At 39.7% G+C, this 25700-nt stretch overlaps 2 protein-coding genes and 1 pseudogene across 2 annotated transcripts; all 3 read right to left on the reverse strand.

The window, feature by feature from the left end:
* Positions 1–6159: 6159 nt before the first annotated feature.
* On the reverse strand, positions 6160–6483 carry LOC108930631 (lithostathine-1-beta-like). Its single transcript, XM_018745983.2, has one exon. It carries the CDS (start codon positions 6481–6483, stop codon positions 6160–6162), a length of 324 nt encoding a protein of 107 aa, XP_018601499.1.
* Positions 6484–16170: 9687 nt separating this feature from the next.
* On the reverse strand, positions 16171–18830 carry LOC114911903 (C-type mannose receptor 2-like). Its single transcript, XM_029256392.1, has 4 exons — positions 18766–18830; positions 18266–18571; positions 16697–17044; positions 16171–16319 (listed from the first exon to the last, which is right to left on the reverse strand). The coding sequence occupies exons 1-4, from the start codon at positions 18815–18817 to the stop codon at positions 16171–16173; spliced, it is 855 nt and encodes a 284-aa protein (XP_029112225.1). The 5' UTR covers positions 18818–18830.
* Positions 18831–19705: 875 nt separating this feature from the next.
* Positions 19706–25466, reverse strand: LOC114911904 (macrophage mannose receptor 1-like; annotated as a pseudogene).
* Positions 25467–25700: the final 234 nt, after the last annotated feature.

The following is a 25700-nucleotide window of genomic DNA, read 5'->3' on the forward strand; positions in this document are numbered from 1 at the left end:
CACTGCCTAGGTCAACTTTAAGACCCTGGTTATGGCCTACAAATGCATCAATAGAACGTCACCCAGATATCTACTAGACTTGATCATCTGCTGCACCCCAACCAGACTGCTTCACTCTTCCACATCTGCCCGCTTGGTGGTCCAATGCATGAAAGGTAAAGTACAGAGGTTTTCAGTTCTGGTTCCGTTGTGGTAGAATGGCAGAATGATAGAATGACCTCCCTTCTCACTCAGAACTACTGAATCTCTGTCCACATTTAAAAAGGGTCTTAAAATTAATCTCTTCCGGACTCACTTCACCCATGATCCCTTAAGTTCATGCAGTATAACTTTAAGATCATGCCCGGATAAACCTTTATGCAGCTACTCCTGCAATGTAACATAAATGTTTTTATGTATCTAAAAAAAAATTACTAGTTGATCAGGAATCGTCAATATTCAGATAGAGTTTTATGCAGCTACTCGTGATGAACATTGGTTCATATGGTGGAAAGAAACAAACTAACTGCACTTAAGAATCACACGTCTGCGCCTATGTCTCTCTTTCTCCTAATGTAATGTACATTGCTTTGGAGAAAAGTGCCCGATAAATGAATAAATGTAAATGTACAATGCTGACAGAGGTCAAAGGCCATCAGTTTTGTTTGCAAATTCAGACGAACAATGCATGTCCACACCTTGGACTTCAGGGACATCACTGACCACTGAAGGACAGATGTGGTTTTCACACTGCTTTACAAACAGCTTTATCACATCTTTACACAACCCTAACCCTAACCCCTAACCACTAACAACTAACCCCAAACCTTCCCACTAACCATAACCTGAACCTCTAACACTAACTCTTAACTCTAATCCAAACCTTAACCACTAACCCTGACCCTAATGACTACTAACTTTGCTCATACTTCTGACTTTTATTCATATTGCCCTTTATATGAGTGCACACCTATTCCAACTCCTCTAAATTCGTAATGAAGGTAACACTATCCATTGCTTACCTTTCCCTTTACCGCTTGGTCTTTTCCTCTGTCTAGTGTCTCCGGACCCCTTTTCATTCACTTCTGCTCTCCTCGTGGCACCTCTCTTTTTCTCTAGTCCACCTTTGCCCTCTCTGTCTTGTGCTTCTGCTTTGTCTCTCTTTTTATTTCCAGTCTTTTTGAAGCCCTTCCAAAGCTTATCTGTGACCGACACATAACGTGGGAGACTGAATGTGTGTCGGAAAAGTGGCGCCTCTTTCGCTGGCCCGGGGCGCTCTGCCGATCCAGCAGTACCTGTTCTCTTGGCTCCGCTCTCCCTGTTCTTGTAGATGCTTCACACACCTCTTCCTCCTCCCTCTGTAGAAGCTATCATTATTACGGCTTTGAACTTCACCGCTTTCTCTTCCCTTCTCTTACATTTTCCTCACCTCGTGACATGCCAAAGTGTTCTCTGCTATCCCAGCGAAAGTAAACAACTTTAATTAACACACACACACACACACACACACACACACACACACACACACATTTTCAGAACCGCTTGTCCCATACGGGGTCATATTTTTTTTAATTCATTTATTTATTTACTTATTAAAACGTGTTTTTAATTAACAACAGAATAGCACTGGGTCACATGGTGCGTTCACATCCAGGAAACAAGGGCAAAAGGTGACCAAATAAAATCGGGAATGATTTTCACGCTTTATACAGCAGGGTTTTACGCTATCAATTCAGGGTCAGTCCCTTGAGAGGAACTATAGCAGGAAGGGATTCAAACCCAGCACCTTTAGACTGCAAGGTGACAGCCCTAACACAACTTGCTGCCCTCCTACCTTCTAAGAAGACACACCTGCTGATTTCCAAAAGAAATTTAAATTGCACTGGCAAAAAAGGAAGTAAATACAGGAGTGTAATAATATTAAGACATAAGGGAGCGCTTCATCGGTAAGTCATGCAAAACAGCGGGCTGTACATGCCCTGCTAATCATTTCCATACAGGTCAGCTTCCTCAGCATCATCCCACAAGCAAAACATGGCGTACAGGGAGCAGCGCGTAGGTGTGTAGTGCCACCGCAGCACAGAGGGCAACAAACCCAACATCATTTACATATATTCCCTTGGGAAAACAGCAGACTTTCACAGAGCCCGAACATGGAGCAACCTGAGCTGCACGGGGCAGAACGAACAGTAAGGTGCGGGAAAAATGACCACTGCATGGAACACTTACTGCAGTGCTACACAATTCGCTTTTCACAACGTGAGTCAACAGGAACATCTGGGCACCACCAGCTCGGACCTGTCAAATGTATCTGCTGTACATTCTCGGGGAGGGTGCGTTTCAATAAGTTTCTTCAGGCCAGACATGTAAGGCCTACAGAAAGTTCTTTTAATACAATGTATTTTCTGGAGGTAGGGAAGCTCTCATGTGAGTCATAGATACAACAACAACAATAAAGTAATGTACTAAATAAAAATAAGAAAATATGTATGAATATATTATTTGATCACTGAGGGCTAGCAGATTCCGTACAGACTTTTGAATCTGCACCCAGTATAGAACAACAAAAACAACAACAATAAAAACAATTATAATAATATATCCAATAATAAATTATTATTATTATTATTATTATTATTATTATTATTATTACATGTACATGTTCGTGTGAAGTTTGGGAGAAGCTGACAGTCTTACCTGTTGTCGGTCCGCCGAATGAGCTCCTAGAGAACAAACAGTGACGCGGACAAAACAGAGTGCGATGCACTGATTTATGTTTTCAATGTTGTAACTCGATTCTACCAGTGAAATGTGTGAAATCTTCGCGGGCGATCAATGTATCAGTGTCGCTCATCTGTCTCGCGGACAGATGCGTGTATTTTTAGCGCAGTCGCTGTCCGTCGGTTTTTAATAGTAACAACGGCGCGAGGCAACGTTCCAAAATTTATCACGGACACATATAATTACTAATAGATCGGGTATCAGTAAATCGGGTCAGCGCAAAAACACTTTTTTTGTGGTCACTTCCTTCCTAGCAGTAAACTTGAGCTGAGTTGTGTGTGTCTGCAGCTGTGTTTCTGTATGTCTGTGCATCCATGTGCCCCTGTGTCTGTCTGTACGTGTGTATGTGTCTAAGTGTGTGTGTGTGTGTGTGTGTGTGTGTGTTTTGTGTGTCTGTACTTCTGGCATTCTGTGTGAATGGCTGTAGGTGTGTCTGTCTCTGTGGCTCCCTGTGTATGTGTGTGTACCTGTGTGCCTGTAACAGTGTGTATCTCTTGTGGAATGGAATGTGCGCACAATAATTCCAGCTTCTCGTTTTTACCCCAACCTGACAAACCGGATCTGCAGTTCATGCTACACAATGGCCGAGATGATGATGAGGCGCACCTGCATGACAGTGAATTTTTGCGAGTGTGTGTGTGTGTGTGTGTGTGTGTGTGTGTGTGTGCGTGTGAGGTCCTCTCAGTATCAAAATGAATAAGAAAAGAGGAAAAGTGACAGGAAGTATTTCAAAATATGCATTGTTACTCCAGCAGTTCTTGCCAGTTATCAACAGTCCTTAATTTTAATAACTGGTTATGTATCTTTAATCAAGATGTGGTGAAAATGTCATACTGATCCTGCTGCAGTGGGTGGAATCAGTGGTGGAGAACAAATGGGTGGTTCAGACTGTGTGTCTGCTGTTAATCCTTCATTCCTTCATTCTTCATATTCTCATCATTGTCATTGATTTCATTCTCACATTCACACACACACACACATTTTCAGAACCGCTCATCCCATACGGGGTCACGGGGGAACCGGAGCCTACCCGGTAACACAGGGCGTAAGGCCGGAGGGGCAGGAGACACACCCAGGACGGGACGCCAGTCCGTCGCAATCTCACATTCATCATGTAGAATTAATACTATTGGCATTATTATCTGGTGATCAGTACTTCAATAAACCCCAGGGGACCAGGTAGGACAATGGTTAGAGCTGCCTCGAGACTTAAAGGGCCCAAGTTTGAATCATTTACATTTATTCATTTACCAGATGCTTTTCTCCAAAGGAGAAATCCCACCTCTGTAGTAACCTTGATCTAGGTAATTGCCATGAATTGACACAGTAAAGTTACTCAGCTCTATTCATGGGTAAATAATTGTAAGTACACTAACACAGTAAGTTGCTCTTGAGAAGAGTGTTAGGTGAATGAATAATTATATGTTAATCTAAACCTCGCAAACACAACTGGGGTGAAGAACTGAACCATGGGATCTGGCCATAGTTTCCTTAAAGGAACAAAATTAATTTAATCCCATATTACTGGTTGTTTGTACATGTCTGAAGTTGAAAAATTATCTTACAATTTTGGATAATCAACAATGATTTATCCATTTGTATGGCAAGGTGTTACCGTATCAATTCAAGGCAAGGACCTTGACCAAGGGAACTAGAGCAGGAAGGGATTCAAACCCATCATCTTTAAACTGCAAGGTGACAGCCCTAAATAGAGCACTATCAGCTGGCCCACACCAAAAAGCAAGCAAATATTGGGATATAACAGGACATAAAAGAGCTGTTCTTTGGGAAGCCATGCAAATCACAGGGCCATACACAGATGGTGTCGATTCCACCGAACGCAGCTCTGTTTAGGGACATAAAATGAACACAATCCCAAGTTCTGAGCTGATTGCCTCATATTTTTTTTTATTTAGACTTGCTTTCCTGAATTCTGGAATTGCATGATTGAAGATGTTCTAAGAGTCATTAGAGCCATGAAATCTGCTCCAACAATCACGCAAGATATCTTGGTAAAAAACTTGATTACTTACATTATTATAGATTGCTTAATATATCAGTTAGATAAATGAAAACACTGATATGACAGGACATTTAATTTTCATAATCATTATCGTATCATTATTATTGTCATTTCTCACCGGGGAAGTGACATAAGCACAACACTGTATATTTTCTCAGGCACTTTTCATATACTAATAGAACTGACAAAAAAATCTGATTATATTTAAAGTCAAAGAGCTGCAGAAACGGAGAAAATTGGATTTCAACTGTTTTTTTTTTTAAACGGAGCTGTCAATATTAAATGTAAATAAGGAATAAACATATTTTAAAAGGACTGCAAACAGATTAGAAATATAAAAGAAAAACGCATACTAGATACATGCATATAGTAGTTTCTGTAGTCTGAAAAAATAAATGAAATATCTGCTGGCTTTTGCTCTCCCGAACATTTACTACTCCCTTCCCACATGCTTGTGCAGCTTCTGTTACATTAGAGCACTTTGCTGCCCCAAATGGCAGAAAAGAAGAACTGCAGGCATCAAGAAACTAAAAAAATTGAATGGTGAAAAAAAGCTGTTTAAAAAACATAAATAAACGTAAAAATGTTGGGCTATTCATCAGTTTGTAAATCTGATGTTCGTAACACAAGGTACAAGTGTTTGTGTTTCCGAAATATAGCTGCACAAACTGATCCATTATAAATAAAAAACATGTAAAATTTGTTCTGTATTAATTTATAATTCACTAATTTTTTTAAACAATCTTCGTATTGACAAACAACATTTATGTGCACAATCTGGCCACTTTCCTACTTCAGACAGTACAATCACTCTCTCTGGTATTTCAAGTTGAAGTTAACAATGCGTTTAAGTAAATCTCTTTAAATAACAAGGAGTCCAGTGTAGGAATGATTTAGCTTTATTTGGAATAAACATCAAAAGTCATTACAGTTTATGATTTGTTTTAAAGCAATTTGACAATTGTACTGTGATTAATAACTAACTTATACATTTTAGTCAAACTACCACTTTTGTATGTCTGTAACAGAGTCAAGTTTATGTGACACTATTGTTATTGAAAACATCAACAAACAGAAAATCCCCTCCTATTTATTTAAAAAAGTCTCAGGAACTTTTTAGTGAAAAACAATACAGTAAAATATGCAGTACAAGATTAGTCAAAGGAAACTTTACTTCAAACAGTAACATTATTTTTCCGCTTACTTCAAAGTTGATGAGAAAGAGAGCATGAGAGTCTGTAACTGTTGGGATCTACAAGATGTTGATGCGATCCTTGTTCCCTAAAGTAGAAACAAAGGAAAAAGCACTGGTGTTTTCTTGTCCATGTGCAGCTCAGACAGACAGTCCTACAGGTCAGTGGATCAGACTCACCTGCCTATTTGGAGCAGATGAAGTTGAGCTTCTGAGTCTCAGGCAGACTGACCCACTGATGTCCTCCTCCAGATTGGACAGCCCCAGTGTTCCCACAGTGTCCAGCTCCACTCCCGTTACCCGGAACCCAGTTCTGGTAGCAGGCCACGCTTCCGGTGACCCAGAACCAGAGTTTCAATCTGCAGGAGAAGCGCAGACCCAACCACACATGGGAACTGGTGGCACTTCTAACCATCCTCTCCACCCAGTTCTGGATCTCCTCACTGTAGACAGACACCAGGTCCACATTGTTCTCCCTGCAGTAGCTCTGGGCTTCATTCCAGGTCATGTTCTCTTGTACCAGGATCAAGGGAACTGAAATTGAAATGAGAGGTAACTATGCAAATATTTTATTCAAACTTGTTATCCTTACTGGCAGACTCTTCTTTTTTCCTTAATGTAATGAGAATATGACAGTCCAGTAAAATGATAATTACAGTTTTATGCAAAGCTTGGACAAGCACCTGCTGCATCAAACCATATTTCACACATCTTCAGAACCGCTCGTCCCATACGGGGTCACCGGAGCCTACCCGGCAACACAGGGCGTAAGGCCGGAGGGGGAGGGAACACACACAGGACGGGACGCCAGTCCATCACAAGGCACCCCAAGCAGAACTTGAACCCTAGACCCACTGGAGAGCAGGACTGTAGTCCAACCCACTGCGCCACTGCGCCCCCCGGACTATATTTGCAATTGTTCATTGCTATTTTCTATGTTCTCATTTTTGAAAGTTCACGAATAAAAAGTTCACAAATAAAAACTGTTCAATAACATTTGCAGATATGTTGTTTTTCAACAGTTTCCTGTAGCAGTTGTTTACTACTTTTCACTCACACACTTAACCAAATATGTAATTTGGCCAGAGGTGCCCAAACTTTTCCCTAAAACTATATTTCTGAAGAGGCACTAAAGCAGTTTCACACATTGCCGGTCTACACTTGGTATAAATACACTGAAATTCAGATGACTCACTGTGGTAAAACTCACAGTGACCGAATGCTCTGCTGAACCTTAGTCTCACTCACATTTTCACATTTTCAAATGGCGATACCTGCAGTAATCTTGGTTGGTGATATTCCCCCCCACTGGAGTAGACCAATTTGAAAAGTAAACAGAAGCATCCACAAAGTATTGTGTCTACAGTTCTTGGCCTAGATCAAACTCAGCTCACCATCATAACATAGGAACGGGTGATTTTCACCACACTGTTGATCGTCCCATGTTCCACTGTGTGTCTGTGTGAACCAGGCTACAGTGCAGTTCTCATTCCCATTGTCAGGTTTTTCTGGTGCCCAGTAGCGGAAGGAGGAGTTTCTCCGGTCTGACCACTGCCAAGGGTCTCTGAAGAGGCCGATCCACACTGTGCTTGACACCAATGACTTCATCTGCTGTTGATCAACCTGGGTCCTCACACTGGCCAGGTCTGTGTAATTCTCTCTGCAGTATCTCTGAGCCTCTCTCCACGTCAGATATGTTTCTATTAATATGTAGGGGTTTGTGGTACCTTGTGCGCCTGTAAAAAATGCAGTGACATTCAAATTCATATTTACCATCTGGCATACATGTCAATATGTTTACAGTAAAGCATCATTGACAACTTAATGATACAGGAGCTGGATTCATGAATGAAAACTTGGTGTCAAGCCTCTGAAGCAACCAAATTTCTTTTATAAAGTTTTGCTTTAATATTTATTTAAAGTAATGGTAATGGTATAAGTGAAAGTATATGAAAATTAAGTGCAAAACTATTAATTATGGATCAAAGCATCTACTATACAGTCCCCCCTCAAATGAAATGCTTTATTTGGCCAATTGAGTTTTTCCTTGTGTATCATTTATTTTTGAAATGTGGAGTTATGTTGGGTCCAATGATTTTGGCCAGCAGATGCGGGGTGGTGATGGACACATTTACACCTCACTTCTGTCTCACCCAACTAACAGCCGTTTGTCTCATATCAAACTTGATTTGTTTGTTTCTAAATGCAAGTGTTGTTTTCGAATCTGGTGGTGGTGCAGTCATGGCAGGGGATGGGATTGATTAACAGTTGCCCACTGCCCTCCGCTGCCTTAGCATAATTGTGACGACCAGCTGCTGACAGGTGAGAGAGAATCAGTGAAGTCTTTTAAGCAGCTGGTCTGAGAGACTTTTGGGGATTATGAGCAGGGAGCTGTAGGTTTGCCCTGGTCGGAGTAAGAGACTGAGCGTTTACTCTACTAGTATCCCGTAGCTTTTCTCCATCACTTTGCCTTCATGTTGTGTTTTGAAAGGACCCATAGTGCCAGGTGGTTTGTTTGAGAAATACTGGTTATTGGGACAATGGGATAGTGACTCAGGACAACAGGGTTCAATATATTTACTCTGGAACTCTTAGACTGTGTGTCAGTAAGAATGAAAAGTGAGGATGGTCTTAGTCCCTCTCTGTCTCTTGTTCCAGAACAAGTCCTTTCTCCCTGTCAATCTGGGGTTTAAATAGGGGTGTCTATGTGTTTATGGTAACTATGTGCATGCATGTAGGTAGCATGGTTACCAGCATGGCAAGTAGGTTGCAGTTTCATGCAACAATAAAAGCACAAACTTAGCTCCAAGAACTAAATTTTTCGCAGTAATTTTTGTCTTTTTAAAAACTGATATGGTCAGACAGCTTACCATTGTAACAAACGAAATATGCTTTGAAGTTACAGGGATAGTCATGCCATTTCAAGTTTTCCAGTCTTCCACAGTCTTCAGTCCCACCGATCATCCAATTAGGCTGATTAGCTGCCTTGTCCCACAAGCCAATATCATTTTCATTATAGGAAGGTGTGTCTGCCAGGGACCACTGCCACTTCCATGAGTTTCCCTTCTCCAGTCCTATCCAGGCTGGTCCAGTATAACCAGTGAGGTTTACCCTGTTAATCACTCTGTTCATTTCCTCTGGGTTGTCAATGGTAACCAGGTCAGTGTAGTTCTTTCTGCAGTAACTCTGTGCTTCAGTCCAGTTTTTACTCATGTTCACAAAGTGGTACTGATGAGGTAAACATGAGGACAGAGGGCAGAGTCCTGTATTGTACGAAGACACACAATTACTTGAGTCGCTCAGTCACTCAGAATGAGGCAAACGGTGCAAGTTTGTAAAACCCTGTGATAAACAAACACAGGCAATGTGAAAAAAAAATAAAAAATTGTTGCCTTTTTGCATTTTTTGTAGTTCAGAGATTAGGATTTTGAACACTTCATACGCTGAATCTTTCTCAGTTTTTCAAGTTATTTTTAATTAGTTGCTACTACTACTTAATTGTGTAATGTTGCTTTTTCTTCTGCATCATATTTAGGATTCTGCTTTGTTTGGTATAATGACTTTTGTTCGCTGATGACGATGAACGTACAACATCATTTCAATATTTGAATGCAATACACTGACACATGAGGTTGTGGCCTTGTCAGGAGCTGAGTTCTGTTATTTAAAGTACTGTACACATGTTCCCAGTGCACAGTTTGTTCCATTGGTGAACAAACTGGATACGCTCTGTTGAGACTGCAGAGGAATCTTTTTGGATTTACGTATTTATGGATTTTACCGCACCTTAACAATAGCGGACCAGAAAAATTACTGGAGTTCTGTAACAGCTGGATGTTCACAAAATTGAACTGACTAGGGAAGCTTGTGGAAAGCACACAAAGCCCCGCAATTTGGAAACATGCAGAAATCTGCTAGTTTCATGCAAATTATAAGAATGAGAGCAAGAATCCAAATTTGACCAAATTTATATTCCTGAATCGCTGCAGGATTTGTGTCCTGGATATTATTGCATACAGTGAGTTTTCAGGTACGAAATATTGATTTCGACAGTTCATTGGACAGAACTGGTTTTATGTGATTGAAAATACTGACCTGCAAACAGCAGAAGGAAGGTGACACTTTGTTCCATTTCTACGTCGATCTGCTATAGTAAGAGCAGTCAAAGATACACACACATCAAAATCCTTTAGAAAGACAAGACATTTTATTGTTCATGCATTCCTTTCAGTTACACGGACGGAATTTTCCTGTTTTGTTCAATAGCGTTGAAAGCATTCTCCATATCCAAAATATGTAATTAATAAAAATAATCATTACTGATAATAACTATCGTTACAGTAGTATTCTTTCATAAAGTTCGCAAACGAATTTATGAGAAATCCATGTGAGGATCATCTTCAAATTATTATCCAAAAACGAAAAGTCATTGTATGGATGTGCAATACATATTATATTATATTATATTATATTATATTATATTTATTTATTTATTTATTTATTTATTTATGTATGTGTTCTTTCTGCTGTTGTTTTCTGAGGGTTGCTACACAAAATGTCATTGTGTTGTATAGAGTGACAATAAAGTATCTTATCTCTAAAAGACACATAATAAGAAAACGGCATGCAATTCTCCTATTGATGGAAATGTGTCTTGGGCTTCAAGACCTTCTGAGTTGTGTGAATGCTCTCACAGTCTAAGGTTTGAATCCCCTTCCCACCATAGCACCCTTAAAGAAAGTATTTTTCCAGTAACCCAAGTAAAAATTTTGCAGCTGTATAAGTTTGTAACTATTGCACAAACATAACTTTGAAGAGTGTCTGTTAAATGATTAAACAATAACGAACCACATCATAAAACAATATCTCTCTTTCTGCTAATGTAATGTACACATTGTATTGTCTATATGTAAGTCGCTTTGGAGAAAAGCATCTGCTAAGTGAATAAATCTAAATGTAATGTATTTTCTTGTCAAGAATTCAGACCAATGCAACTCTGAAATGATCTTTTGTTTTACAAAAAGGTACCCTCCCCACATTTTAATAGTTATTACAGACCTTTACTACTTTTATAGACATTATGGGGGTGGGGAATGTCCCCTCAATATACAATATGTCCCTTGTAGCATTTGTGCATAACTACTTCGAGTACTATTTCTAATTTTCTTGCTCTCCAAATACCTGTCAAGCTCTTGATCCAATTACCACCGGTGTTGACATTCCTTACTCCGAATAAAGGCAAGATTATTTTATCACTGATACACACAATGTTGTTTTATTTAACTGCGTAATATCACCTCATTTACTAATTAGAGAAATGCAAGAATTCTTACCTCTGAAGATGATGTGTCAAGTTAGTGTGGTCAGTGTTAGACTTTCTGGGATCTGTGTGCAAACACAAGCCGATCACACATGCAAACAAGTTCTCTTGTAGTTACAAAGAATGGAAGAAATTTGTTTATGACAATTTATTTTTAGAATTCAGCGTTGACTTGGACTGATGAAGCAATTGCGTTCCAACAAAGGATGATTCATATACCAGTTACAAATACCTTTCCAAATATCTGTATTAAATATATGCCTTTATAGTGCATCACGGGCCCAAATTTTCCTGGGAATGTTGCATTATAGAAGGGCGTTCGAGTGCAATTGCCGGTCGCAACTAGGATCTGAAATGCATATTTATGTGTCAGTTTGCATACCTGATTATTCTACGTTGTATGTGTCAAATGAATGTGTAGATGTATTGTGTTTCAGGTATTCTGTGCTTTGTATGGATATGGTGTGTAATGTTGTTTTAAATATGGTATAATCTAAGAGGAGTGGGGCTTGTAACGTGTAAGGTGGGCATGAGTGTAATGAAGCAAGAGAGAGGAGCGGTGAGAGGGATAAGGCCTTGAGATTGAAGATGAAGAGTTGTACAGCCCTCTGTGTATTGTGTTGTGTTGTATTATATTACATTGGGGGGTGCGGTAGCGCAATGGGTTGGACCACAGTCCTGCTCTCCGGTGGGTCGGGGGTTCGAGTCCCGCTTGGGGTGCCTTGCGATGGACTGGCGTCCTGTCCTGGGTGTGTCCCCTCCCCCTCCGGCCTTGTGCCTTGTATTGCCAGGTTAGGCTCCGGTTCGCCGTGACCCTGCTTAGGACGAGCGGTTTTGGACAGTGTGTGTTGTATTCAGTTTGAGCCCTTTTGTTTAGATGTAATTCCAGTTTGAGCTTAATCTTCAGTTTGATATACATTTTAAGCTTACATTTATTCATTTAGTTGATGCTCTTCTCCAAAGTGACTTACCATATTAAACTACTTACAGTTACTTTCCCATTTATATAGCTGTGCAATTTTACTACAGCAATTCAGGGTAAGTACCTTGTTCAAGGGTGCTGGAGGTGGGGCTCAAACCTGTGACCTTTGGGTCTGAAGGTAGCAGTTCTAAAGACTACACTACCAGCTGACAATCTTAACATGGTAAACATGGTAAACATAGTAAAGTCCTTAAATGAAATCTCTTAAAGAATGGAAATCCAATATCTGCTTATCTTGTTGTACAGTTTACTGCATGTTTCTTTGCCAAAATGTAATGGATGTAGTTGTCCTAAGATGTATACAAGAAGTTATAAAGTGTAAGTACACACACACACACACACACACACACACACACACACACACACACTCTGTCTGAAACCACTTATCCCAAGTGGGGTCATAGCAAGCCTAACCTGGCAAAACAGGTTGCAAGGCTGGAGGAGGAGGGGACACACCCAGGATGGGATGCCAATCTGTCATAAGGCACCCCAAGCAGGACTCAAACCCCAGACCCCACAGTACCATTTTAAAGAACAACAAATGAAAACAACACAAGTGAGACAATTCATATGCAGACATGAGCTAAATTGCATAGTTTCTGGAGTTTAATATAAAAAAAATGGGAAATGCTTACCATCATAACAAACTAATAATCGTGGCATATCACTGTGAGTGTTGTTACTCTTCCCAACACCCTACATCTGAGCACAGCTCTCAGTCCCATCATTATTGTTTGGTTCCAGATGTCTTTTTATTGCTTTTTTGTTTTTTTTTCCCGAGGACCACCACCAGCTGTTGACATCATCATAACGGCCAGTGGTCCCTATATGTGGGACAGCTGGTAGTGTAGCGGTTAGAGCTACTGCCTTTCGACCCAATGGTTACAGGTACAATCCCCACCTTTAGCTGTAGTATCCTTGAGCAAGGTACTTATCCTGAATTACTCCGGTTGAATTACTGAGTTGTATAAATGATTGTAAGCATGTAGTAATTGTGACCTTAATGCTGTAAGTTGCTTTGGAGAAAAGTGTCAGCTAAATGTATAACGAATGAGGTTTACAGTGTGTTCACGTCCTCTGTGTTGCCAATGGTGGCCAAATCACTGTAGTTCTGTCTGCAGAAGCTCTGAGCCTTAGTCCAGTTCACAAAGTGATATTGATGATGGAGGTGTGAATAAAGTATGCAGAAGAGCTCTGTGGAGATGAATACACATATTTGCAGCAAAGAATTTACAGTTTTTTTCCTCCACTGTATCGTACATATTGTTACATGTAACATAAACTTCACAAATAGCCTTCATAGAAACATTACATTGAATAATTATAAACCCTAGAATGCACATTAATGTTCAATAAACAATTATTCAGCTGTATAAATGGGTAAATAATTGTAACTTAACATTTGAAGTCATAAGTGTGAGCTATATGAAAACCTCCAAACTACACATCCAGTCCCTTAACCAATATAATGCCTGCAATACTCCAAACTATTCCACTTTGGTGATTATCTTGTCAATCTTAGAAAACTGTAACCAGTAGAGTATTGCCCATTACTGATCTGATGTCTGATACTTCAGCAAGCTCAACTAGTCTTAGTGAATCTGATGCCTTACAACAGCGCTGCTCATCTCAGGGAGGCTAAACATTGAGTGTGTAGCGAGATCTGCTTTGTCCTTCTATATATGTGTTTACTGTGCATGTTCAGTTTACTTTTGCTGGATTTCAGATCCCTTGTTTTACAATTTCCATATTCATGAATTCAGGCGAAATGCGCTTCCCTTATTTGAATAACACAAACATGATGTTTTTGGAACAGAAAAGAAAGAAACGTCACCTTTGAAAGGTTAGTGTCTCTTAGCATCAGGATAAGATCAGATTGCAGGAACATATATTTGTTAGACATTACAATACAAATGTTTTCAGTTTCATGCACAGTGCATGGAAGTAATTTCTTTATGAGAACTCATCAGAGCATCACAAACTCTTTGTCTTCCGTTAGATCTTCTCATCACAGTGACCGGTCCATAACTGCTTTGCTGTCATCATTACTGAATGTAAGGGATCTCCAATTACAGAGAGGTTCTATTCAGTTCTGTATCTCCAGCAATTAATATCATCTTGCTTCTTTGAAACTCAACAATATGAACTTTACAGAGGATCAGTCAAAATACGTCTCAGAATGCCTGCCTTGAAGACGAGTGACCAGCAGCTCATTATGTGAAAGTAAGAAAAAGCAGCTAGAGTTTAAAACACCAACCTTTAAAGGGAGTTTCACAATTTAAAAAAAAAAAAAAAAAATCTTAGTAGCTCTTTGTAATCGTCAGTATAATGTATTTTTCACCACAACTTCTCTGCTACAACAAATTCAATCTTCTTGTTCCTTTTATTAAAACGGGTACGACATGTGAAAAAATAGTTTTTGGATCCTTCTTCCTTGTTGTAGATAAATTTCTTCAACATGATTATAGATTACAAGCAGAGGCCATTAACTTTTTAGTAACTTTGCAAAACCCTACATTTCGGCCGAATTGTCATTCTTTCGAATTTCCCCTTTAAAAGGTTGGCTGTCCGAAAACAGTGGTGCTGTCGATGTCATCATATCTCTTAGTGAAATATGGTATTATACTGTACACTTGATGAAATTTACAATGTACACATGTTCTGCATTGGATGAGGTTTAAAACAGATTTGACTACAGTCAATGAGGGGATGCTAATTTTTATTATATGTCTTTAACGGAAGAAAAGCACATCTGATGATGACAATACATTTAAAAATTTTCAGTAGTTGACAGGTGACAGCTGAACAGTGCAATTAAAACATATACACTTTTATTCCATCTTACATATGCAATTGGGACCAGTTGAGTGTCACTTGTATATTTATCAATGAAGCTGCAAATTCTGTTGACTGGGTCATATGTAGATAAAAAGAATAATTCAATACAGAATGTAAATGATTTTGTCAGCGGCTCATGTCTCACATCATCTGTCTTGGGGATGAAAAATGAGATCAGAAATCAGTTTCATACACTGGACAGAAAACAAGTGAAGAGAAGGGAACTCACTTTGCAACACACAATCAAGCCACACAAATACGTTTACATTAATAATTTGTCATGATTTGAGAAGGAACCATGAACACTGAGCATTTTCATGTTATGTTACATTTTCCTTCATGGCCAGTGCTGTCTTCCTCACTAAAGTGGAAAATCTGCCCATCAGGTTGAATCCTCCAGCATAGCTGTGTGTCCTCCAACATCGCTCGACCGATCAGCTCCTTACGCAGCTGGACAACACAAAAACTTGCATAAAATTCTTTGTCTGAATATCTGCTTATTTTTAATCCTTTTGCAAACATTGTAAAAGTCAACAAAACATGAAATTCCACTGGAAAAGGACATGAGGCTAGATCTCATTTCATAGCAGTATGACTTCAGTTTAAAATGTCATGAGGAAAATTTACTGTAGAGTTTCTGTGAGTTGAAGAACAGCGATGGATACAGTATGTTAAAACTAATGTTGTTGGATATGGAGGTTGGAGGTTCGAATCCCACGTAATGCTGCAGTTCCCCTGAGCAAGGTACTTACCCCAAACTGCTCCAGTAAAATTACTGAGCTGTTTAAATGGGTAAATATCTGTGAATAGCTAAACACTGTAAGCTACTCTGGAAAAAAGTTTCAGACAAATGAATAAGTTTTATATCACAGGATTACATTTATTCATTTTGCTGACACTTTTCTCCAAAGCAACTTACGGTGTTAAGGTTACAATTAGCTACTCATTGAAACAGCTGGGTAATTTTAGGGTAAGTAAGTTAGAGAATGGTACTACAGGCAGAGAGGGGCTCAAACCTGCCACCTTCCGGTCCAAAGGTAGTTGTGCATTATTATCTAATTCCTCATGAAGTTTGAGTTAAAATCTTGTTCAATACTGACCTGCTGTAGAATCTGGTCGCTGAAGTCAGGATCTTTTAAATTTGCAGCAGAACTCAGTTTCACCTTCACCACTGTTCTTTTTCCTTCGTACGGTGGGGGCTTTTCTGTATGACATAAAAAGAAAGATTCATATGAAACGTCTTAATTAGGAACCATCATAAACATCACTGTGAGCACTTAGAGGTGCTGGTAGAAAAAAAAAACAACTTTTTTTCACTATTGGCTCCACACTACTCGCAGTGCTTTTGTTTAATTTCTTTTATTAATTTTGTTAATTAATTTCTTTAATTTTAGTACATCACAATATCAGGGGACTGAGAGTTGATGTGTTGAAAGATGAAGGTAGAGGAGAAGGAGAGGGTTCTGCAGGGACATTTAGTGTGCACACTTTTTCTCTCACATTATACCACAGTAAAAAGCGATAGTTCTCTTCATAACTACAGCTCTTAAAAATTAAAATGTTAAACTGATTTAAACTCACCATCATAACATATGAACGGGTGTTTTTCACCACACTGTCGATCATCCCACGTTCCACTGAGTGTCTGTGTGATCGAGGCTACAGTACACTTCTCATTCCCATCATAATTATCAGGTTTTCCTGGTGCCCAGTAGCGGAATGAGGAGTTTCTCTGGTCTGACCACTGCCAAGGGTCTCTGAAGAGGCCGATCCACACTGTGCTTGACACCAATGACTTCATCTGCTGTTGATCAACCTGGGTCCTCACACTGGCCAGGTCTGTGTAATTCTCTCTGCAGTATCTCTGAGCCTCTCTCCATGTCAGATATGTTTCTATTAATATGTAGGGGTTTGTGGTACCTTGTGCGCCTGTAAAAAATGCAGTGACATTCAAATTCATATTTACCATCTGGCATACATGTCAATATGTTTACAGTAAAGCATCATTGACAACTTAATGATACAGGAGCTGGATTCATGAATGAAAACTTGGTGTCAAGCCTCTGAAGCAACCAAATTTCTTTTATAAAATTTTGCTTTAATATTTATTTAAAGTAATGGTAATGGTATAAGTGAAAGTATATGAAAATTAAGTGCAAAACTATTAATTATGGATCAAAGCATCTACTATACAGTCCCCCCTCAAATGAAATGCTTTATTTGGCCAGTTGAGTTTTTCCTTGTGTATCATTTATTTTTGAAATGTGGAGTTATGTTGGGTCCAATGATTTTGGCCAGCAGATGCGGGGTGGTGATGGACACATTTACACCTCACTTCTGTCTCACCCAACTAACAGCCGTTTGTCTCATATCAAACTTGATTTGTTTGTTTCTAAATGCAAGTGTTGTTTTCGAATCTGGTGGTGGTGCAGTCATGGCAGGGGATGGGATTGATTAACAGTTGCCCACTGCCCTCCGCTGCCTTAGCATAATTGTGACGACCAGCTGCTGACAGGTGAGAGAGAATCAGTGAAGTCTTTTAAGCAGCTGGTCTGAGAGACTTTTGGGGATTATGAGCAGGGAGCTGTAGGTTTGCCCTGGTCGGAGTAAGAGACTGAGCGTTTACTCTACTAGTATCCCGTAGCTTTTCTCCATCACTTTGCCTTCATGTTGTGTTTTGAAAGGACCCATAGTGCCAGGTGGTTTGTTTGAGAAATACTGGTTATTGGGACAATGGGATAGTGACTCAGGACAACAGGGTTCAATATATTTACTCTGGAACTCTTAGACTGTGTGTCAGTAAGAATGAAAAGTGAGGATGGTCTTAGTCCCTCTCTGTCTCTTGCTCCAGAACAAGTCCTTTCTCCCTGTCAATCTGGGGTTTAAATAGGGGTGTCTATGTGTTTATGGTAACTATGTGCATGCATGTAGGTAGCATGGTTACCAGCATGGCAAGTAGGTTGCAGTTTCATGCAACAATAAAAGCACAAACTTAGCTCCAAGAAATAAATTTTTCACGGTAATTTTTGTCTTTTTAAAAACTGATATGGTCAGACAGCTTACCATTGTAACAAACGAAATATGCTGTGGAGTTACAGGGATAGTCATGCCATTTCAAGTTTTTCAGTCTTCCACAGTCTTCAGTCCCACCGATCATCCAATCAGGCTGATTAGCTGCCTTGTCCCACAAGCCAATATCATTTTCATTATAGGAAGGTGTGTCTGCCAGGGACCACTGCCACTTCCATGAGTTTCCCTTCTTCAGTCCTATCCAGGCTGGTCCAGTATAACCAGTGAGGTTTACTCTGTTAATCACTCTGTTCATTTCCTCTGGGTTGTCAATGGTAACCAGGTCAGTGTAGTTCTCTCTGCAGTAACTCTGTGCTTCAGTCCAGTTCTTATTCATGTTTGCAAAGTGATATTCATATGTGAGGCAAGAAGAAAGTCTGCATAGCCCTGTGATTTTGAGATATGTGGAAACATATTCAGAAACATGCATAAATAATTATACATAGATATATCAAATATAATGCCAAAATGTCCTTATATACTCTAGATGCTCTTTATAAGTTAGAAACACAATGTATTTAACACAGAGATGTTGTTCTGTGTTAGATTTGTGTGATACTGGGAACACTGGAAACACTGACCTGGACGGAACAGCATGAGGAAGATCATGGTTTTCCTCATTCCTACAGACATTGTCTGTTTGTAATGGAACCACTTCTATACAGCAGTGATCCAGCTGCAAAGTTTGGCATGAATTGCAGAAATAGGAACAAGAAAATAACTACAGTGACACATGATCAATTTCACAGGCCAAGCACATGAAGGGGCAACTGTGACAGATTAACAGACTGCAAAGGGACAAAACAAAAATGAATCTCAGTTAACTCCGAAATAATTTGATCCTGATATATATGTCAGGTATTTCTTATGATAATTATTTATTGAGTTTGTATTATAAAATTTTATGCCATTACTTTTCTCAACTGATAGCATATTTTAAGTAACACTATAGGTATAAAAATGCAACAAGAAAGTCATATTCATGCAGACATATATTTGTGAAATGTAAAACACTATTCATATTAAATTTTTTACATACTTTTCAGAATGGTTTGACTTCATTCATGAATTCATGCACAGTGAAAGCAGCAACATTAGATGAACTTAGGCATAAGACACAAAATATTCTGGTTCAGCTTTATCAAATAATAGAAAAGAGAATGTAGAGAAACTTATTGAACCACCAAGCAGTATGAACCATTTGCGAAGAAAAATTTTTGGTTAATTATATAATCCAGTCAGCAAGTATTGTACATTGAAAAAACTCCCGTTAACACAGTTTGACAGTAGAAGTTGCAGCATTATTTTTATTGCTATTGTTCTGAACATTTATTTTAGGTCAATATGTACAACGTACACAAAGGACAGCAGTACTGCATCCACACAAACCTTACCTACGGAGAGCGATGCATCCAGCGAATCACAAGGGTGTTCAGATCTCTTTCACGTCTCTTACGTCTCTGTCCACAGTGACATCGGTCTCCTTATTAATATGGAATACTTTGTGTGTAACAGCACTCCCTACACATCATAAAACTGCTTCATCAGAAGTCTCCCTCTCGGACTCTGTTTCCAGGTTGTAAATGCAAAAATAGTCCCGTTGCCCGGAACCCAGTTCTGGTAGCAGGCCAGGCTTCCAGTGACCCAGAACCAGAGTTTCAATCTACAGGAGAATCAGAGACCCAATCACACAAGGGCACTGGTGGCTTTTTTAGCCTTGTTCTCCACTCAGTTTTGGATCTCCTTATTCTGAACCAAGACCAGGTCCACTTAATTCTCCCTGCAGTATTTCAGGGCTTCATTCCAGGTCATGTTCTCTTGTATCAGGATCAGTGGAAGTGAAATGAGGGGTGATTATGAAAATATTTTATGCAAACTTCCGAGTCTTCCTGACAGTGTGTTGTTTAGGGTCAAAGGAGTTGGGTGTTGGATGTGTTGGCAGGGTATTTAATGTTTTTTTTTTTTTTTTTAACTGAAGAAACCACTATTTTGCATGTGATGATAAAAGTACAACCAATATTTTAATTGTTTTTACTCTCCCTACCCTGTATTGTTCCCTCAGCTACCGGTGTATAAAAGTCAAAAAGTAATTTGACTGAGACATTAAACACCAAAAAACCAGTCACCACCAGTTTTAGGGACCAAAGCTCGTCCGGTTACTTCACTTGACTGGTGGAACTTACCATCTCAACTCAACTCACCATCATAACACAGAAACAGGTGATTTTCACCACACTGTCAACAATCCCATGTTCCACTGTGTGTCTGCGTGAACCAGGATACAGTACAATTCTCATTCCCAACATAACTATCAGGTTTTCTTGGTACCCAATAGCGGAATGAAGACTTTTTCTGGTCTGACCACTGCTTCCCTTAAAGACGAGTGATTAGCAGTTCAGTATGCGATGGGGAATGAAAACAACTAGAGGTTCAATTACCAGCCTTTAAAGGGAGTTTCTTCATTTTTTAAAAATCTTAGTAGTTCTTTGTAATCATCACTGTAATGTGTTTTCACCACAGCTTCCGTGCTACAACAAATCCAGTTTTCTTGTTCCTTTTATTAAAACGGGTACGACATGTGAAAAAATAGTTTTTGGATCCTTCTTCCTTGATGTAGATAATTTTCTTTGAAATGGTTATAGATTACAAGCAGAGGCCATTAACTTTTTGGTAACTTTGGAAAGCCCTGCATTTAGGCTGAATTGTCATTCTTTTGAATTTCCCCTTTAAAAGGTTGGCTGTCCGAAAACAGTGGTGCTGTCGATGTCATCATATCTCTTAGTGAAATTTGATATTATACTGTACACTTGATGAAATTTACAATGTACACATGTTCTGCATTGGATGAGGTTTAAAACAGATTTGACTACAGTCAATGAGGGGATGCTAATTTTTATTATATGTCTTTAACGGAAGAAAAGCACATCTGATGATGACAATACATTTAAAAATTTTCAGTAGTTGACAGGTGACAGCTGAACAGTGCAATTAAAACATATACACTTTTATTCCATCTTACATATGCAATTGGGACCAGTTGAGTGTCACTTGTATATTTATCAATGAAGCTGCAAATTCTGCTGACAGGGTCATATGTAGATAAAAAGAATAATTCAATACAGAATGTAAATGATTTTGTCAGCGGCTCATGTCTCACATCATCTGTCTTGGGGATGAAAAATGAGATCAGAAATCAGTTTCATACACTGGACAGAAAACAAGTGAAGAGAAGGGAACTCACTTTGCAACACACAATCAAGCCACACAGATACTTTTACATTAATAATTTGTCATGATTTGAGAAGGAACCGTGAACACTGAGCATTTTCATGTTATGTTACATTTTTCTTCATGGCCAGTGTTGCCTTCCTCACTCAAGTGAAAAATCTGTCCATCAGGTTGAATCCTCCAGCGTAGCTGTGTGTCCTCCGACATCGCTCGACCGATCAGCTCCTTACGCAGCTGGACAACACAAAAACTTGCATAAAATTCTTTGTCTGAATATCTGCTTATTTTTAATCCTTTTGCAAACATTGTAAAAGTCAACAAAACATGAAATTCCACTGGAAAAGCACAGGAGGCTAGATCTCATTTCATAGCAGTATGACTTCAGTTAAAAATGTCATGAGGAAAATTTACTGTAGAGTTTCTGTGAGTTGAAGAACAGCGATGGATACAGTATGTTAAAACTAATGTTGTTGGATATGGAGGTTGGAGGTTCGAATCCCACGTAATGCTGCAGTTCCCCTGAGCAAGGTACTTACCCCAAACTGCTCCAGTAAAATTACTGAGCTGTTTAAATGGGTAAATATCTGTGAATAGCTAAACACTGTAAGTTACTCTGGAAAAAAGTTTCAGACAAATGAATAAGTTTTATATCACAGGATTACATTTATTCATTTTGCTGACACTTTTCTCCAAAGCAACTTACGGTGTTAAGGTTACAATTAGCTACTCATTGAAACAGCTGGGTAATTTTAGGGTAAGTAAGTTAGAGAATGGTACTACAGGCAGAGAGGGGCTCAAACCTGCCACCTTTAAATTCAAAAGGTGATTGTTCTAACCACTACACTACTTGCTGCCCCAGCTAGTCATTAGCTGATTCTGTTGGCAGCAAATGATTACAAGGTATTCCTTATTGAATTTCCATGGGGGCAGTGCATTATTATCTAATTCCTCATGATTTTTGAGTTAAAATCTTGTTCAATACTGACCTGCTGTAGAATCTGGTCGCTGAAGTCAGGATCTTTTAAATTTGCAGCAGAACTCAGTTTCACCTTCACCACTGTTCTTTTTCCTTCGTACGGTGGGGGCTTTTCTGTATGACAGAAAAAGGAAGATTCATATGAAACGTCTTAATTAGGAACCATCATAAACATCACTGTGAGCACTTAGAGGTGCTGGTAGAAAAAAAAAACAACTTTTTTTAACTATTGGCTCCACACTACTAGCAGTGCTTTTGTTTAATTTCTTTTTTTTTTTTTTTAAATTTTAGTACATCACAATATCAGGGGACTGAGAGTTGATGTGTTGAAAGATGAAGGTAGAGGAGAAGGAGAGGGTTCTGCAGGGACAGTTAATGTGCACACTTTTTCTCTCACATTATACCACAGTAAAAAGCGATAGTTCTCTTCGTAACTACAGCTCTTAAAAATTAAAATGTTAAACTGATTTAAACTCACCATCATAACATATGAACGGGTGTTTTTCACCACACTGTCGATCATCCCACATTCCACTGAGTGTCTGTGTGATCGAGGCTACAGTACACTTCTCATTCCCAGTATTATTATCAGGTTTTCCTGGTGCCCAGTAGCGGAATGAAGAGTTTCTCTGGTCTGACCACTGCCAGTAGTCTCTGTACAGACCGATCCACACCCAGGTTTTACTTGTAAACATGTTGCGTATGAGATCATTCTCAGTCTGGTTCCTCACACTGACCAGGTCTCTATAATTCTCTCTGCAGTATCTCTGTGCCTCCGTCCAGGTCCTATTATTTTGATTAATGAAGACGTAGCTCTGGTTGGTTTGTTTTCTCTCTGTAAAAATATAATTGATTCATTAATTTACTGCTGATTGATAAATTGGGGATACACACACTGCATATGTTCAGACAAAGTTGGGCAACAAAATTTATTTCCCAGTTCAACAGGTACCTGTGCTTTTACTCCTTGTGAAAAGCCCTGTGTTTAGTTACCTGTGTCAGGCTGAATCTCAGTTCATGTCCGTGTTGAGTGTTGAGTGTTGTTGTCATGTTTCCCTAATATCATTCACCATCATCATTGTAAATGATCGTTATACTTGATTTTAGTTTCACCACTATGTTTGTGTCACTCCGACAGTTGTGTCACTAGGGCTTTGTCCAGGGTGTGTGTCCCTCTCAGCATTAGGACCATGGTTCTGTGATAGGCTCCGGATCACCATGGCTCTGCCAAAAAGTGCTTATTGACGTTGTATTTAGAGACGATTTATGTGAAGAGTAGTGAGGACATCTGTGGTCAGAGGACGGCTGGTAGTGTAGTGGTTTGAGCTCCTGCCTTTGGACCCAGATCTCACCTCTGGTGGTACTATGCTTGAGCAAGGTACTTATATTTACATTTATTCACTTAGCAGACACTTTTCTTCAAAGCAACTTCCAATGAACTCTACATAGTGTTATCAGCCCACACACCTTATTCACCACGGTGACTTACACTGCTAGATACACTACTTACACTGGGTCACTCATCCATACATCAGTGGAACACACACACTCTCTCTGTCACTCACACACTATTGGTGAACCTGACCAGCATGTCTTTGGACTGTGGGAGGAAACCAGAGCACCGAAAGGAAAGCCACAGGGAGAATATGTAAACTCCACACTGACTGAGCAGGGATCAAACTCACATTCTCTCGCACCACCCAGGCACTGTGAAACAACAGCGTTACTCGCTGTGAAACCATGCCGCCATGCCGTACTTACCCCAAATTGCTCCAATAAAAATTACCCCACTGTGTAAATGGGTCTGTTTCCTGCCTTTATTTTTCAATTTGGACACCTTGAATTCTCAAAATTTGCCCTGAAATTTGTCAGATGTGGATACATGTCTCCTGTCGTAATGTTTTTATTGTTATTTTTCATATTTTTTTTTAAAATTATGTTTCACCCAATGGGGGTGAGGTGGCGCAGTGGGTTGAACCACAGTCCTGCTCTCCAGTGGGTCTGGGATTCGAGTCCCGCTTGGGGTGCCTTGCGACGGACTGGCATCCCGTCCTGAGTGTGTCCCCTCCCCCTCCGGCCTTACGCCCTGCGTTACCGGGTAGGCTCCGGCTCCCCGCGACCCCGCATGGGACAAGCGGTTTCAGATGATGTGATGTGTGAATAAGTGACTGACTGTAAAAAAGCAGTAATGAAATCGGAGCACAAACGTTACTGTACAATTGTATGGATCAGTTCTATTTATGGCAGATGAGGTTTACATTAATGTTCAAAGGAATACATTAATTAATGTGTGTCCCTGTTTTTCACTGAATAGGACAGTGTTACATTCCAAGAGCCGGGGTGCGGGGATGCAGCAGGTTTGGCTGGATCTACTTTTTGGTGGGTCTGGGGTTCAAGACCTGCTTGGGATGCCTTGTCACAGACTGGCATCCCGTCCTGGGTGTGTCCCCTGCCCCTCCAGCCTTGTGCCCTGTCTTTCCAGGGTAGGCTCCAGCTCACCACGACCCTGCTTGGGACTGGCAGCTTCAGCCTGTGTGTGTGTGTACATTCTGAGATTTTCAGGTTCTTCTCAATTACAGCTATTTCCATTTCCATCATTTTTCACAGTACAACAATACACAATAAACAATATTATCTAATTATCTTTCAAGTCTCACTGTTACTGATTCTCCAAAATATCAACCTTCTGTGATTTACACAATAAATATCCCAGTACTCACCATCATAACAAACAAAGAATCCTGTGGGAGATTTATAGGCACAGGGAATATCATTCCATTTCCCGTTGTCTTTCATCCCCACACAGTTGGTATTCCCATCCGCAGTGTGAGGTGCTCCTACGCTGCTGTCCCAGTTTGAGAACCCAGTCTGTCCATCACTGTAGAGACGTCTCTCTTCCAGGGACCACTGCCACTTCCATGAGTTTCCCTTCTCCAGTCCTATCCAGGCTGGTCCAGTATAACCAGTGAGGTTTACCCTGTTAATCACTCTGTTCATTTCCTCTGGGTTGTCAATGGTAACCAGGTCAGTGTAGTTCTTTCTGCAGTAACTCTGTGCTTCAGTCCAGTTGTTATTCATGTTCACAAAGTAATATTCATATGTGAGGCAAGAAGAAAGTCTGCGCAGCCCTGTGATTTTGAGATACATAAAAACATATTCAGAAAATTGCATAAATAATTCACCATAAGGTCACATGTTTCATGGTTCCGATACGAGTTCAGTGCTGGTATACCGTAAGTATTTTTTAATGTGCTCCATACTCTGTATGATCTTGAGAAGCCATAAAGACAATGCATGAAACACAAAGATATT

This window comes from Scleropages formosus, chromosome 11 (assembly GCF_900964775.1).
Source record: "Scleropages formosus chromosome 11, fSclFor1.1, whole genome shotgun sequence".
Lineage (NCBI taxonomy): Eukaryota > Metazoa > Chordata > Actinopteri > Osteoglossiformes > Osteoglossidae > Scleropages > Scleropages formosus.

What these genes read in the sequence shown, in the direction of transcription:
- LOC108930631 (XM_018745983.2), bottom strand. Translation starts at nt 6,483, where the DNA reads ATGACCTGGAATGAAGCCCAGAGCTACTGCAGGGAGAACAATGTGGAC.
- LOC114911903 (XM_029256392.1), bottom strand. Translation starts at nt 18,817, where the DNA reads ATGTCTGTAGGAATGAGGAAAACCATGATCTTCCTCATGCTGTTCCGT. An exon ending in TCAGCCTGATTGGATGATCG is followed by an intron (nt 17,045 to 18,265) that starts GTGGGACTGAAG and finishes CATTTTTTACAG; the next exon opens with GCGCACAAGGTACCACAAAC. An exon ending in CCCGTTCATATGTTATGATG is followed by an intron (nt 16,320 to 16,696) that starts GTGAGTTTAAAT and finishes TATGTCATACAG; the next exon opens with AAAAGCCCCCACCGTACGAA.